This window comes from Ambystoma mexicanum, chromosome 4q (genome assembly GCF_040938575.1).
Source record: "Ambystoma mexicanum isolate Mex_15411 chromosome 4q, UKY_AmexF1_1, whole genome shotgun sequence".
Taxonomy (NCBI): Eukaryota; Metazoa; Chordata; class Amphibia; order Caudata; family Ambystomatidae; genus Ambystoma; species Ambystoma mexicanum.
Genome location: NC_090928.1, coordinates 690,192,774 through 690,207,325, shown reverse-complemented (window position 1 = coordinate 690,207,325; position 14,552 = coordinate 690,192,774). Strand labels below are relative to the sequence as shown.

The 14,552-nt window shown below is 44.0% G+C and overlaps 1 protein-coding gene across 2 annotated transcripts in view; it reads left to right on the top strand.

Moving 5' to 3' along the window:
• Positions 1 to 14,552, top strand: part of FERMT1 (FERM domain containing kindlin 1) — a 422,040-nt gene that overhangs the window by 275,670 nt on the left and 131,818 nt on the right. For both annotated transcript variants that reach the window (XM_069608276.1, XM_069608277.1), the window contains exon 7: positions 798 to 905. In XM_069608276.1, coding sequence (XP_069464377.1) covers positions 798 to 905 — 108 coding nt within the window. The remainder of the gene's footprint in view (positions 1 to 797; positions 906 to 14,552) is intronic.

Genomic DNA, 14,552 nt, shown 5'->3' with positions numbered 1-14,552 from the left:
ATATCCATGGTTTCCTTTTATTTCAAGTGAAATGCAGAATGCTCATTTGTAACCTTAGCAACTTGTTCTTGGTAAATGCATTGGATACGTAAATAGGAGCACGGGGACCATGTTCGTCTCTAGTTATTCTACACAACCATTAAATAAAGAGGGGCTTTCTTTTTTTCAACCGACAAATATTTCTTTAAAAAGGTGTGGATATTCTGCCTTGTACATGATCAGATGAGAAATGAAAATAATCCTAAAATGAAATATGCACATTTCTTTCCATGTGCGTTCACTTTTATTTATGTATGTATTTATTTGTTTGTATAGCGCTGCAGCCCGCAGGCATCAGAGCGCACACTGCCTGTGGCGTCACTCCCCCCTGCGTACGTCAGTCCCCTCACTCTGGCTTTAGGACTCGAGCCCGGAGTGGCCCCGAGGTCTGAGTATAAAGAGGTGAAAGGGGCTTGACAGACATTGTCCTGCCAGGTCCTGAAAACGTGGGCAGTCCATGGAGCAGATTAGGAAACTCAACAAAGGGTGGGCAGACCTCCAGGCACTCACTAAAAGTGCCAGTCTCTGCTGAAATAAGTGCTTGTGGGGACTGGGGGGAGGGGTCACTAAACGTGGCATAGTTGATCTTGAGCTGTAAATAGCATATCACTTTCTCTAACCAAAAAATATAGGACAATGAGGAGATGGCCGCAGAGAACTGCAGGTTTCCAGAATTTCATATTTAGGTTTTATACTTGAGATAAATGACAGGTGCCTGTGCGCAGTGATGGCAAAGTTGTGCTCTTTTCTCCCAACAGTACGATGCGGTGCGGCTGAACCAGCTCTACGAGCAGGCCCGCTGGGCCATTCTCCTGGAGGAGATTGACTGCACGGAGGAAGAGATGTTGATGTTTGCAGCCATACAGGTACGTGCTTCACCCAAGCTGCCGAACCCGTTGTCAGAAGTGGCTGGCACTAGTCGGTCACACAGCGAGCATTCTAATGTTTACAGAGAACACCGCACGCTTCTGAAACTCGTTCATATTCGTGCATCACCAGGCAGAATGGGTGAGCTTGCAAACAGTAGTCTTTAAGTAATTGCTACGGACGTTAAATGAGTTGCATATATTTGAAGAAAGTGACAAAAATGATGATTAATAACAAAACATGTTAAGGTAGGAGATCATTGTTTTTATATATCCGTGGGATGTGCCTTATAGGAGAAAAGGATCCCATGCATTTGTATAGTGGACACTGAAGATTGAGGTGTTTGTGTACAGATATGTGGGGCTCCTTTTGCAAATCCACATACAAGTGCATGAAAGGGGCCTATTACGTTTGCACGTATGTGCAAGACGGTTCCCATGTGCAATTTACATCGTTTGAAGTGCAAAAAGGAGCACAAATCAGGCAGAAGCGCATTTACGCCATCTTTTTGCACTTCATAATGCAAATTCTTGGTGCCATTTATGCATGCAAACATCATTTACAAATGATTCCCATGGAATCTTCCTACTGTTAGGTTCTGTGCAATGCAAGCATGCGGTTTAGGCATCCCGTACACTGCCACCAGCATCAAAATTAGATGCTCGCACTAATTCATGTAATTCATGTGGATTTGGGTTGTCCATGAAATAACCGAGAATAAAATACCTATGTGGAAATGACCGAATTTGTTTGGGTCGAAAAACTATAAGTACTTTTGGGTTTTTGCCCATTTAAAAAAAAAAAAACAAGAATCCACGGGGAGATCCCCTTTACCCCTCCCCACTGTCTTAATGTATATCCTTACCCCACCCACCACCTGTTTTTTTTTATTAAAACGTACGAAAATCCCTAACAAATTCGACCAAATAAATTCGGTCATTTCCACTTCGGTATTTTCGTTTTCGTTTTTTCTACGGATACCGTGAACTTGTAAAGAAGAGTGTATGGATGGGCTGGCAGAAAGATAATTCCGCTCTGTGCCCCTCTTTACCATCCAAATCAATGAACATATAGACTAGCGTAAAAAGCACATGGACATGTTTTAGAGCGCTGAATCATGTACATCTGTGCCCGTTTCCTTGGGCTGCCCACCACTGTGATCCAAAAAAAACAATGCACCTGGATACAGATTAGCTAATGTTTGCACTAGTGCCAACAATTAAGCTAATGCACTTTGTTGCTTAGAATAATGCAGGAGGGAGTTAACAGGTTTCGCCCTGATTCATATTACCAGAAGATTTTTGCAATAAAGAGAAATGGTTTGGCCAATTTCTCTTGCCAGCGTGATGGCGAATATGGGCAAGTGGGGCACACATTCTTATTGTGTAACATGCATTGGGGCAAAACCAGCTTCTTCTATTGCGTATTATACCAGAAGCAAACCTGTTGCTACTTGCATTTGCCCAGTTTTTAGCACCAGTGTAAAAGGTTGTAAGCTATTCCTAGTGGATTCCTGATTATTCATCTATAACGCCTTTTAGATTCCCTCAAGAGGGCTGAATATGAGACCATGTGTTAAATCATTGTGCAATACAGTCCCCACTGCTCGATCATGCAAAAGAGAAAATATGGTTTAGTATGTGCAATGGGAATACAGTGCTTAACCATTACGTTTAAAATAATTTCCAAAAAATGGGGGACTGTATTTAATGAACATCACCAAGAAGACCCAAACTGCATGATTGCAGCTCGCTCTCCACCTTAAAGTCAAGCCTTTCATCCCTGCTCTGAATTTCAGAACAGTTGTGTAAGCTCTGGTAATTTTTCACCTGGATGGTGGCAATGACCCACTTGCAGACGTCTCAGAGGCCACCTTGGTCCACCTGAAATCCACACTGCATGCTGCAGGACAGGACAAACAAAATTCAACCACATCTCCCTCATCCTGAGGGAGCTGCACTGACTACCCATTCAAACACCTATCATGTTCAAGACTGCCTGTATTATCTACAATGCAGCCACAACCAAAACATCGCTCTTCTTGGCCGGAAATTGCACCATCTCTGGAGGCCAGCGCATCACCAGAAGCCGCACATCATCAGGCTGGAAACTAAGAACTGCAAGCGGCAAAACCCAGAAAACAGGCCTTTTCCTGCATTGCATTCTCTCTCTGAAACAACTTACCAGTGCAGGTAAGACTGGCCCTTCTGCTCAGAACTTCAGGAAGGACCTGAAGACCCTACTCTTCAAAGAAAACTGATCGCCCCAGTCCATCCTTTATCGCCATCTGGAGTTCCTCACACCTCTGCTGTCCCACCCATCCCAGCTCCTCTGCTGCACCTGCGTCCTACTTGTAACCAATGGCTGTGTCCGCTTTGTATAGAGCTCTGTTGCTTCCCTGCTAGGTTTACGCTTTATAAATCCCACACACGCAAGATTGACTGGTGTTTTGTCCCGAGGAAATGGCTAGTAAACCCAATAAAGTCATCTGGACACTGAGCCTGGATTTTAGACAGTTGTCTAAATGGTAAATCTGCAGCAAACGGTATGAACTTCTGCTGTTCCGCTTGCATTTCTATCCCCCAAACTGGCATACGAAGGCTTTTAAAACATTTCACAATGTCTGGTGCTTGAAGGGGTGCTAGGAGCCTGTAACAAATCAATATCACAAGTGCTCTCCTCAGAGGTAGTCGGATTTTTTTTTTAAAGGTGGCCCGGTATTGCTCTGTGCGAGTATCTATAGTGAGCAACCTCAGCCTCTTCAAGGAGGGCGTGGGGGGTTTTACCCAAAAAGATATTTTTGGAAACAATGGCCTCATTACAGTTCTGGCGGTAACCGTGCTGGTAAAACCGGCAGGTAGCCGTCGAACCTGTAATGAATTACCACTGCCTGACTTGCCGGAAACACCAGGGCAATACAGCACCGGCGGTCCGGTAAATCAGGCGGCAGTAATTGTTAATCCCCATTCCCATTTCAATGGGAATAGGGACCATGGAAACACCGGCACAGTGTAATAACGGTGCCAGTGTTTCCGTGAAAGTGTGCGGCTGGGTGCCGTTCCGCTTGCCAGGGCAGACCTGGTGGGCGGGGCGTCACGCGGCCGCAGACTTTTACTTTGCTGGTCCGGAAACAACGGTGGCGGTAAGCTTACTGCCACCATTGTTTCCGGACCGGCAAAGTTGTAATGAGGGCCATTGTGTCCTAATGCTGATTTGCAAAACACATTTGTCCATATCTGGATGTAAAAAGTAGCATAAACTGGTTAAAAACCTAACATTTCACATACATTAGTCAACAGGGAGGAAACCATAGTGGAAACATTATGAAACCTTCATTACTTCAAGAGAAGTGTGGTGGATGAGGAAAGCAGGGGGGGGGGGGGTGAATGAGCGGGAGGGAGAGAAGAGCAGAAATGCAGCCAGCATCAATCTTGTTTATTTGATGTAGCTTTTCATGCTGCATGGATGCTGCTTTAAAGTGGTAAAGAGGGAGAGAGAGCAGAGTTGCTGCCTATGGTAGGTAGGTAGGTAGGTAAAGTGTAACATTTCACCTCTGCAAAATCACCATGGCACTAGGGTCTTAATAAAATGCCCAAGTAATATTCCCAATGGCCAGGAAATCTGGCTATATGGGCAACTAGAGTGTTTTAAAATTGACTAAAAGGTCGGGGCCAGAGATCGCATATATGGTAGTAAATTACAAAGTGCTGTTGCTTGAACCACTAAGTAAGACACCTAACGTTTTATATTTAAATCTACAAATAGAAGTCCAGCAGAGGCTGATCTTAATTGCCTGCATGGTGAATAATGGAGGAAACGGCTGTTAATTAGAGGCGGGCCGTTTTTATAGTAAGCCTTGTGTGCCAAATGCAGGGGTTTGAATTCCATTCTTTTCATCAGTGGCAACCAATGTAGTTCCTGCAGTGGCGATGAGATACGATTGTGGCGGTTTAAATGAGGCATGAGCCTTGGGGCTGCATTTTGAAGGGAACTGGATATTGGTTGGTGCTTTTTTGGGCAGACCAAGATACATGACATTGCAATAGTCGAGAAGACAAGCTATGAAAGCATTTATTTATTTATTTCGCCATTTCTAAAGCACGCTAAACCCGGAGGCATTAAGGTGCTGTTACAACCAGTTACACACATTTGTTAGAAGCCACAATGTCCAAAAACAGAGGAGGAAGGCAATTCCCCTGCTCAGTTATGCGAAGAGCAAAGTTTTCAGCGATCTCCTGAACGCCCAATAAGATTGTTCTTCTCTCAGGGGAGGCAGGAGTGAGTTTCATTGTTTAGTAGAAAAGGTGGGAAAGCTTGCCCCACCAGCTTTGATCCGTCTGAATTTCGGCTGCACAAGTCTGTTTGTATATGCTGATCTAAGGGGCCTGTTGGAGTGAGTTCTGGTGATTTTCTGTGAGAGGTAGGTTGGGGCTGAGTTGGTGAGGCATCCATGTGTAATAGACACAGTCCCAACTGAAACTTAGCTGAAAAAGGGAAATAACCCAGAAATCTGAGTGTTTTTAATTGAAAGAAACAGCTGCTTGTTAATTTACTAATCTGACAGTTCATTGACCTATTTGAGACAAGCTAGACTCCTAATTTACGGACCGACTTAGATGGTTCAGGAAACTCCAACCCCGACAATGAGAGACAATACCTTTACACCTACTGTGGACACTGGCAGGTAATTGTAATTGTTTATTTATACAGCACTTATACACAGGTGGAGTGCTTCAAACTACTTCAAGGTGGGAAGGGAACAAGGGAATATAGTAATCATTCTTAGGCCTTGGAGTTTCCAAATGATCTAAACAGAAAAACTGGCATACTAGGCCTCACAGCATTTCTCCTAGTGCAAGGGCATGAAGTGTTAAAGGCCCCAGAAAGCCTTGTGGACTCTTCAGAGGGTCTTCAACTTGATCCTTGCAGCCACAGGGAGCCAGTGGAGGGATTTCAGGGCAGGAGAGATGCGTTCCCTGGGCTTGAGGCCAAGAATACGTTTTGCGGTTCTGTTCTGGATGAGTTGTAGAGGACGGAGAGTAGAAGTAGGAAGGTTGAGAAAGAGACTGCAATAGTCCAGCCTAGTGAGAACCAGGGCTCTCGAGGTAGTGAGCCTCTGGGGGAAAGTGAGAAAAGGTAGAATACCTTTGAGGAGGTGCAGTTGTTAGTGGGATTTTTGGAGATGTCTAAGATGTGCGAAGAGAAGGAGAGAGTGGAGTCGAAAGATTACTCAAAGATGTTTTCCCTCATTGGTAGGTGAGGGTGCAGGGCCAAGGGAGGCCGGCCAGAGTAAAAGTGGGAAAGCAGAAGCAGGGGTCCCAATGAGGACAATCTCTGTCTTACGGACGTTCAGGCAGAGATTGTTTGCAGCACACCAGGACTGAATTGCGGATAGACAGTTAGGGTTGAGCGAGGAGGAGGAGGAGGAGGAGGAGGAGGAGGAGGAGGCTGAGGGTAGCCTGAAAGAGAGATGTGTTTCATCTGCATAACACTGAAAGTTAGAGGTAAAGCCAGCGATCATGTGGGAAAAGGGGGCCATCTAGATATTGAAGAACCTGGGGGGATAGGTTAGATCCCTCAGGGACACCGCAAGTAGAGAGAGTGATAGAGGAGAGAAAGGGGCCAAGTTCTACCTGGGAGGGCGGTCAGAGAGAAAGGAGGCGAGCCACGCCAGGGCCTGATCTGTGATGCCCAGAGTATCATAGAGACGGGTGATCAGGATGTTTTGGTTTACCGTATCGAAAGCAGAAGAGAGGCCAAGAAAAGATTTGAGAGCAGGTCTTCACAGGTGTTCAGAAGAGCAGTTTCTTTGCCTCTGGATATTCTAAAGCTTGACTGATGGTCACGAAGACAATCAACAGATTCAGTATGGAGGGTCAGTTGGGTAATAGCCAGCTTCTCCAGGAGTTTTCCCAGAAAAGGGGTGCTGGAGATCGGGCGATAGTTTGCCAGAATAGACGGGTCGGCAGAGAGTTTTTTGAGCAGCCGGCGACTTTGGGCAAACAACCAATCTTGAATCCCAGTATAATAATGTGGTTGGTCTCAACTCTCAGCCAAACCAGAATTGGAATGTTTGCTTTCAAGTTTCTCTTGTTTCTTCGCAAATGAAAATGATGGTGACTCTTTGTATTCTGTCCAGCTGCGACCTTCAGGCCCCACTTTCAAGGATCCATTGGGTGCATCTGCAACCCTGAATGCAGTGGCTGCTTCTGTTGATGCGCTGTTCTCCTTATGCTCTAGAATTCCAGATGAGCAGTGCAACCTGAAATTGTTTGTATCCCGGGTTATTGATATTATTCTCGCAAATGCAGGCTCCCATCTGATTACTAATATCTGTTATGGGAGGTTTCCTAAAGTCTTACTTGGTAGTAAGACTTTAGTAAACTATCCCAGAGGTTTGTAGATCCCCAACTCTTAGTATCGGTCTGTACTACTCAAGGACCTTGGTAGAGTAGCAGAGCAGTCAGGATGATTTTAAGAGGAAGATGTGAGCTGTAGGTAAGTACACTGAACCCAGTCAGTAATGCACATCAGAGAAACACACATACATGTATATTCAAATATAGATTTATTATATTTACACAAGAGTCACTGTTAAATAAACCAGCACACATAGGCAAACTTTTCAATACTTTCAAAGGGTCACTTCTTAGTTGGTAGTTCCTTAACGCATATAATTGTTACAGGAGTTAGCAAGTTCTAATGGTAATAACTCTCAACCACTAATACAGTAATTCTATTTAGTATGCATACACATATAAGAATGTAATTTTGGGGAAGGAAAACAGTTGGTTGGTGCTACCCTAGCAGAACTTCAGTTTCTAGAGGCAGTTTCGCAGTCCAGCAAGTCTTTCAAAGTCAGAAACGCAACCCTAGCTAAAAGGCAGTTCGTAGTGGATCAAAGTCTTGCAAAGCAATAGAAATCAAATGTTCCTGTGGATACTTTCTAGTCTCTAGGAAGAAAGATACAAGAAAGCTTAACCAACATTGGAGACGCTGTTGAACGACTCACTGAAGAGACACAAGCAGCAGCTTGAGTCAGAGGTAAGAGGGGGCTGCCCTGGACACCTCAATGTGCACTCCAATGTGTCAGGTAAGCAATACCTTTTTCCCCACAGTGCCTTAGGTTAGAAGAAAATGTTCATGGCGGATACTCTGCAATGTTGCAGCTCTGCACCCGACCTTCAGGATTCCTTGGTCTGATAACGAAAAGCAGGACAATGGACAGGATCTCTCCACAGCAGTCTCAAGGGAGGATCTCTGGCATGACTTTAAGCAACTTGGAGCCTTTTCTGCAGCACCAACGAAGGACATGATTCACCCGGTCAATCTTCTTCTCTTCCTGAAGTCCCGCACTCTGATGAGGGGGTTTGGATGAGTTGCATCAAGTCTCTGGAGTGTCCTTGAGGGCTCAGCAAAGATTTGGACGGATTCAGCCTTTTCACACTCGAAATGGGCAGAAGGTCTCCTGGGATAGGGGTTACGCAGCTCTGGAAACTCACAGAACCTCGGGAGATGGCTCAAATCAAAGTTCGTCTTGGGACTGGTTGTTCTCACCAGCCAAAGGGAATGAGTCCTCCTCTTCGGATCTCCTCTGTCACACAGAAAACTGGGTCAGGACAGCAGTGGTCGCTTCAGTGTTGCAAAAGGTCTGCACGCGTGGTCTTCTTCCTCAGTTAATTCAGCTTCCAGTGGTCGACTTGCTTTTCACTCCAGGAGCCTCACCTTTTATACAGTTCCAGCACACACTCCTCTGCAATCTCACTCAGCAATTTTCAGAAAGGGGCGTTGACTATCCAATGAGGACAGACAGGCCCCCAGTGGGAGCTGGTTCTATTCAGGCACTCTGGAAGACAAACTACAGGGAGGTGGACAACTCCTCCCCACCTCTTGCCTGCCCAGACACCCTGGAACCTAGGCAGGGACACCCAAGTGTTCCTGCCAAAGGCAAAACACACACACAGGCCTCCCCCTCCCGGAACGGCACAAGAAGGGCTAACAAAGAACCATGCTAGCAGTGGCAAAAAAAAGAAGGGATGCCCCAAGTTGGTACTTTGGTGCCCCTATTGTGCACTACCGATGCTATGGACTATGAAAAGTACCCACTAGTTGGTTGAACAAGGCCACTGCCACCAGCATAACTAGGAGATTGCCTGACCTGTGACTAAAACGTCACAACAGCAGAGAGGTGGGGATACTAGGTATCCCTCTGGCACTCCACATAAGGTAGTGTGTGCCAATCCCTGAGACTATCAAGTTTTAGGAGAGATACTAAGTATTTCTCTATCCTTAACAACTTTAGTTACTATAGGATAAAGAAAATAATCTCTAAGGATGACCCTAAGAGTCCCCAGCAACACCTCCCATAAGGAGCTGTGTTCTGCAATAGTAAAATAGATGCCTTTAAGATTCATGGAGAAAATAGATTCCATAGTACAGGTATAATACAAGGAAAGGAGTTCCAAAAGACAGAGCTCTACTCATTCAAGAGTTAAAAAAAAGATTCAGAAGTCCAGCAAAACGTTCTGGGGGTCTCACTAGGAGAGTGGATGAAGCATAAAAATGATACATCTCCCTAACAATATCTAACCATCCATCATTGATATGCTGTGTATAAATAAACCTCCCCAAACAGTATTGCAACAGGAAGCACCCACAGCAGTTGCAATGGTACCAAGAACATGGTGCAAGTCAGGACTTCCGGACTGGGTAAAGTGAAGACTGCACGATTGTTGATGGCAGAGGCACATCCAGCGCTGCCCTGTGTTCCGACTGCAACCTCAGGCGAGTGCACCACCCCTAGGAAGAAACAACGGAGGCTCTGTAAATTGAACGGCACCATGTCAGGTACTCTGTCAGTTGATGCTGACTGCTTCGAACCAGCAGTAGCTGGTCCCTCCAGCATCCGCCAAGTGATACCTGAGAGTGTACTTTTTGTAAGAACAACTGAAGAGGGCACCACTAGGCAAACCCCCCTAAAGGGCCCGATGGACAAGTGGGCGCAGTGTGCCCCACATGTTGACCAGAATGAATCACAACATAACGCCATAGAAGTTAATAGCGTTCCTCAAGTGGTGCCTCCTGCTGCTTTAACGGGGCACAGTAATTTTCAAGATGCAACGGTCACCTTGCAACACCTTCAAAGTAATGAAACAAAAGTTGTTTTGAATCCCACTACAGGTGTGAACATTAGGCCCTAGGGAAGGTGGGTTGAAATAGAACTGTATCCCACTAACAGCAGCCCTTTCCTTAATTGAAGTTTCTTACTTGTTCTATTTGACAAAATTGAGGCCTTGAAGGACATCTCTACAGATAACATAAAAAACAGTTGCTCAAGATGGACAGCCCTACCAACTGCGCTGTAATTGAATTTACAACAGCCGCGGTGGTAGTGCTATTGAGTACCTCGTTTTCTGACATTACCAATTTAGGCTTCCAACTAACGGTCTTTTATACATATACAACATTAGTACCCTGTAACAACGAGCACAGGGCTGAGGAGCCTTCAGGTTCATTTAAACGAAAACCTGTTGACCAACCCGGAAAGAATATTTTAATGGCATCTGTCGTTATCACACATTATTCCAAGAGGGACACCAAAGAAGTAACCAGTTGGATTGCCTTCACATTTGAGTGTGAACAATATTGAAGGTGTTCCACTTTGACTAATTGTAAATGGCTAACTTGGAATACTCATGGCTTTAATTCTTTCTTAACCACCCATTGGGCACCTCAACCATTTTATCAAGTGACATCTTCTTTCTTCAGGAGACCTGGCTGACTGATTCCTTTTTTATTGATGATATGAAGTTGTTACTTGTTCCGTCACTCCCAATTGCAGAGGTCGTTTATCAGGTGACCTTGCAGTTGGAGCTAAAACCCACTTTAACATTAAACTGTTCATATGTGATTCACCCTCCTCCTATGTTCTCCCTTTGTATACGACAAGTGGGATTCTTTCCAACAGTGGCTTGTTGATCCTTCACATATATGACCCTCCTGATGGGCTGTATTTTAAAATCATCCAGGAAAAGGTAGAAACATTGGTAGCAGCATGGTAGGTTCAGTTCCCATGTGGCAATGTTGTCGTTACCGGTGATTTTAATGTGCACCTTTCGTTCGATACTCGGTGTATTTGTAATTTTGAAGCCGCTGGTGACTTTGTTTCACATGACGCCAAAGGAAAATAAGGTAGACCATGGATAGGGGACATTATGCAATTCTCTTGATTTTGTTTGTCTGAATAAGAAACTACTGGAGGGTCAGCCGCTGGATCATACATGGTCCAATGGTAAACCTTCTTCGGTGGTTGACTACGTTTTTTTAGATGGAATACTTTGCACTAGATAGAGTGCTGTTTTTGTCATGGAACTAGGCATTAGCGATCATTTTCCCATCTAATAGACTCAATCTGTTTGCCCTGTGCGCCCTTTCCGGCAGGCTGATCCCAATTGTGGGGTTTCCTTGCAGGGGAATCGCATAAGTTCGTCAGGTCGTAGCGTCAAAAAATGTCTGCTCTAATTCACCTCGATCCCCATTCTTTAGAGCCTTGGCTTGAAACCAACAACTGGGATTTGGGAGCTTTCATTACCTATCTTGGCCGACGTCTCAATCTGAATTCCCTTGGAGGGAAACTCCACTATCATAGAGAAGGAGTATTCGATACACCCATACTATAGCGGGAAAGCCTATATCGTAAAGAACACACAAATATTGAGAAAGATGATAGTACATATAGGATTGTGAAAAGCAAATTACTCACTGCCCTAGCCACTAATTATAAAAACTGGCTTAAATGGTGCAAGCATTATAAGTATAAAAGCAACTGGAAATGTCTGTTCTCTCTATTGAAAACCAATGGCAACAAAACATTCTGGCAGTATTACAGACAATACCTATCTAATGTAAATGCTACCAAAATTAATGTGGTTTCAGAAGAGGTGTGGTTGGAGCACTTATTCAGCAGTTATTGGGATGACAGTCTTCCTTTAGCTAAAACACCACAAGATTAGTTTTTTTGTAGAGCCCACCCCAAGTTTGGATGTAGACGACATTTTAATGTTGATCCATAAATTGAAGCCATCTAGGGCCACGGGTCCTGATATGATCTCTAATGTGTTTTTCAAGCCAAACCCCGAATTCTGGGCTCGTCAACTAGCTCAGTTATTTCAGTGAAGCATGGTGAGTGGTTCCTTTCCAGATAGTTGAAGGGAATCCATCCTTGTCCCAGTCCGTCAGAAAGACAGGGAGGATCCCTCTAACTAAAGACTCCTCGCCATGCTTGATTCCTGTTCTAAGCTTTTTGCATCATTTCTATTAAAACTACTATCCCACTGGGCAGAAAAAAAACATCTCCTTAGTAAGTTTCAGACTGGCTTCAGGAAGGGCCATAGCACGATTAACAACCTATGTGCCCTTGATTTTTTTGTTTGATGAACCTATAGACAGACTTACAGGAAAGTATACCTATGTTTCATAGATTATTCAAAAGCGTTTGATCAGTGTCCCGTCCACTATTGTGGTGCAAACTTAACTGGGGCCTGGATCTTTATTCAGTTTTCTATAGTGCTACCAAGGTGTCTGTTCGACTGAGCCAAGAGGGATCCTTTCCAAGCAGATCAGTACAAATCGGGGCTTGAAGCAGGGTTGCATCTTGGCACCCCTGCTATGCAATATCTACATATCTGACATGGATAGTGCCCTCGGCTCAGTGCATAATTCCCCCCGCTCCTGCTGTGGCTGCTATATGCAGACATCACTGTACTTATCGCTCGCACCCGTTTTGCTCTACAGCGATCTATTACTGCTCCTTCTACTTATTCTTTGTTGAATCATCAAACTATTAATAGAGCCAAAACTAAATTATTAGTAATTGGTCATACATTTAACCCAAGAAGTACGTTTATGTGGAAAATGGACCAGTATTCACTGGAGGTGGTTGAAAATTATGTCTACCTAGGTTTTCCTACGAAATCTAGTGCAGCTAAAAGTTTTTATGGTGATCATATTGTAATAAAGATTTGGAAGAGGTGGCCAGTAATCAAAAAATGAATTGCGCAAAAAGGTGGCCATAACATAGGTCTATTTAGGTCAGCAGCATCGTACCCAGTCTTTTCTATGGCCTTGACATACTGTCGGAGAGACACGCGCAATGGCTGGAATTGGTAGAAGTGAAAATTCTGCGCTCCATACTAGAAGCACCCAAAACAGTCCTCATAGAGGCAGCTAGATGTGGGTTGGGCGTCTTATTGATTAGCTCTCACTGGCTTATGCAGAGCTGTAAGCTCTTTAGCCAACTTGCTGCGTGCTTCTCAGGGATCGAACCCTAATGGGACTGCTAAATAGGTGTACTGGGGAAGCCTTATGTGAATGGATTTCTTAAAGAATGAAGGAAATCTGCCATGACTCACTTTGATAACATTGCCTTTTCTATCGACCAAATGCCGCCCCTCCCTAACGCCTAGTTCGCTTCGAAGAAATAATCTCTACGCTTGGATGCTATTGTAAATGCATCCAATCTTCAGGGGAAAAAGCGCTATAGTGAATATAGACTGCTGAGTTTCCTGTATGGAACCCCCAGCCTCGTGCCTCACTAAGATTTGCGAAAGTTGAGAAGGTTTATAATTTTCCTTCGATTTAACATTCTACACACCAGGGATCATACAGGTAGTTGGTTAAGAATTCCTAGAGAAGAGAGAAGCTGTAGACTGTAATAGTGCAGTAGAAACCGCTTGCCACATTCTGACAGCGTGTTCTGTGCTACAAACTACCTATGTGAAAGGTTACCAGACCTTTTAACTAATATTGATTTTATTTCCTCTGATCAATTTTGGAGTTCTATCTATTTGGCTATATCCCTGGTCATCACAGCTGCTGCATTTTATATATGGCGGATATATTTAGCTCTACCGGCTGTGTGTTAATGGCGTAACTATAAAATGTGTTTCTTTGTTATTGTATTTTGTATATCCATTCGATTCATATTGCCAATTTATATTGAAGGTTTTTACATTATATTTAAAGTCACTAAATAATCATGCTGATATATGAATTGCTTCATGTTTACCTAAGGTTATGATTAGCCAAGTGCACTTAAATAAAATAACTAAAGAGACATAATAAGCATGCTGTCTTTATCATCACTATTACATACTATAGCAAAAGGCTACATTTTCCACAAGCAAAGCTGGACTAGGACTCTCAAAACTATTTAACATCAATACATGTATCACCTGTACTGAAAAATATTCGTCTTCACAAACTCTGGCATTCTCCTTGCTTTAAATAAGCAGCATTTGTACTTAATATTGAGTGGTCCAATACAATTATACTTCAAAAGCAGCAGAAACTGCAACTAAATGGCTCATCTAGGTACCCGGCCTGAAATGTTGCTAACATCACAAGTTCGCAGGTCCAAATGAAACTTATAAAGGTTGCCTACACTTCCTAAAAATACACCTCAGCACTCTGGCTTGGGTGCATTTTTGCATCTTTATAATCCTGTCCGACACGGCTTGTGGAAGCTTCATCTAGTGTTATACACTATTGATTTATTGTTTGCTTATTAGGTGCTTATACAATAAGAAAATACTGTTTCACAGGGCAAGGGAGGGAGCAGGGGGTGGGAAATACATTAAAACGCAATA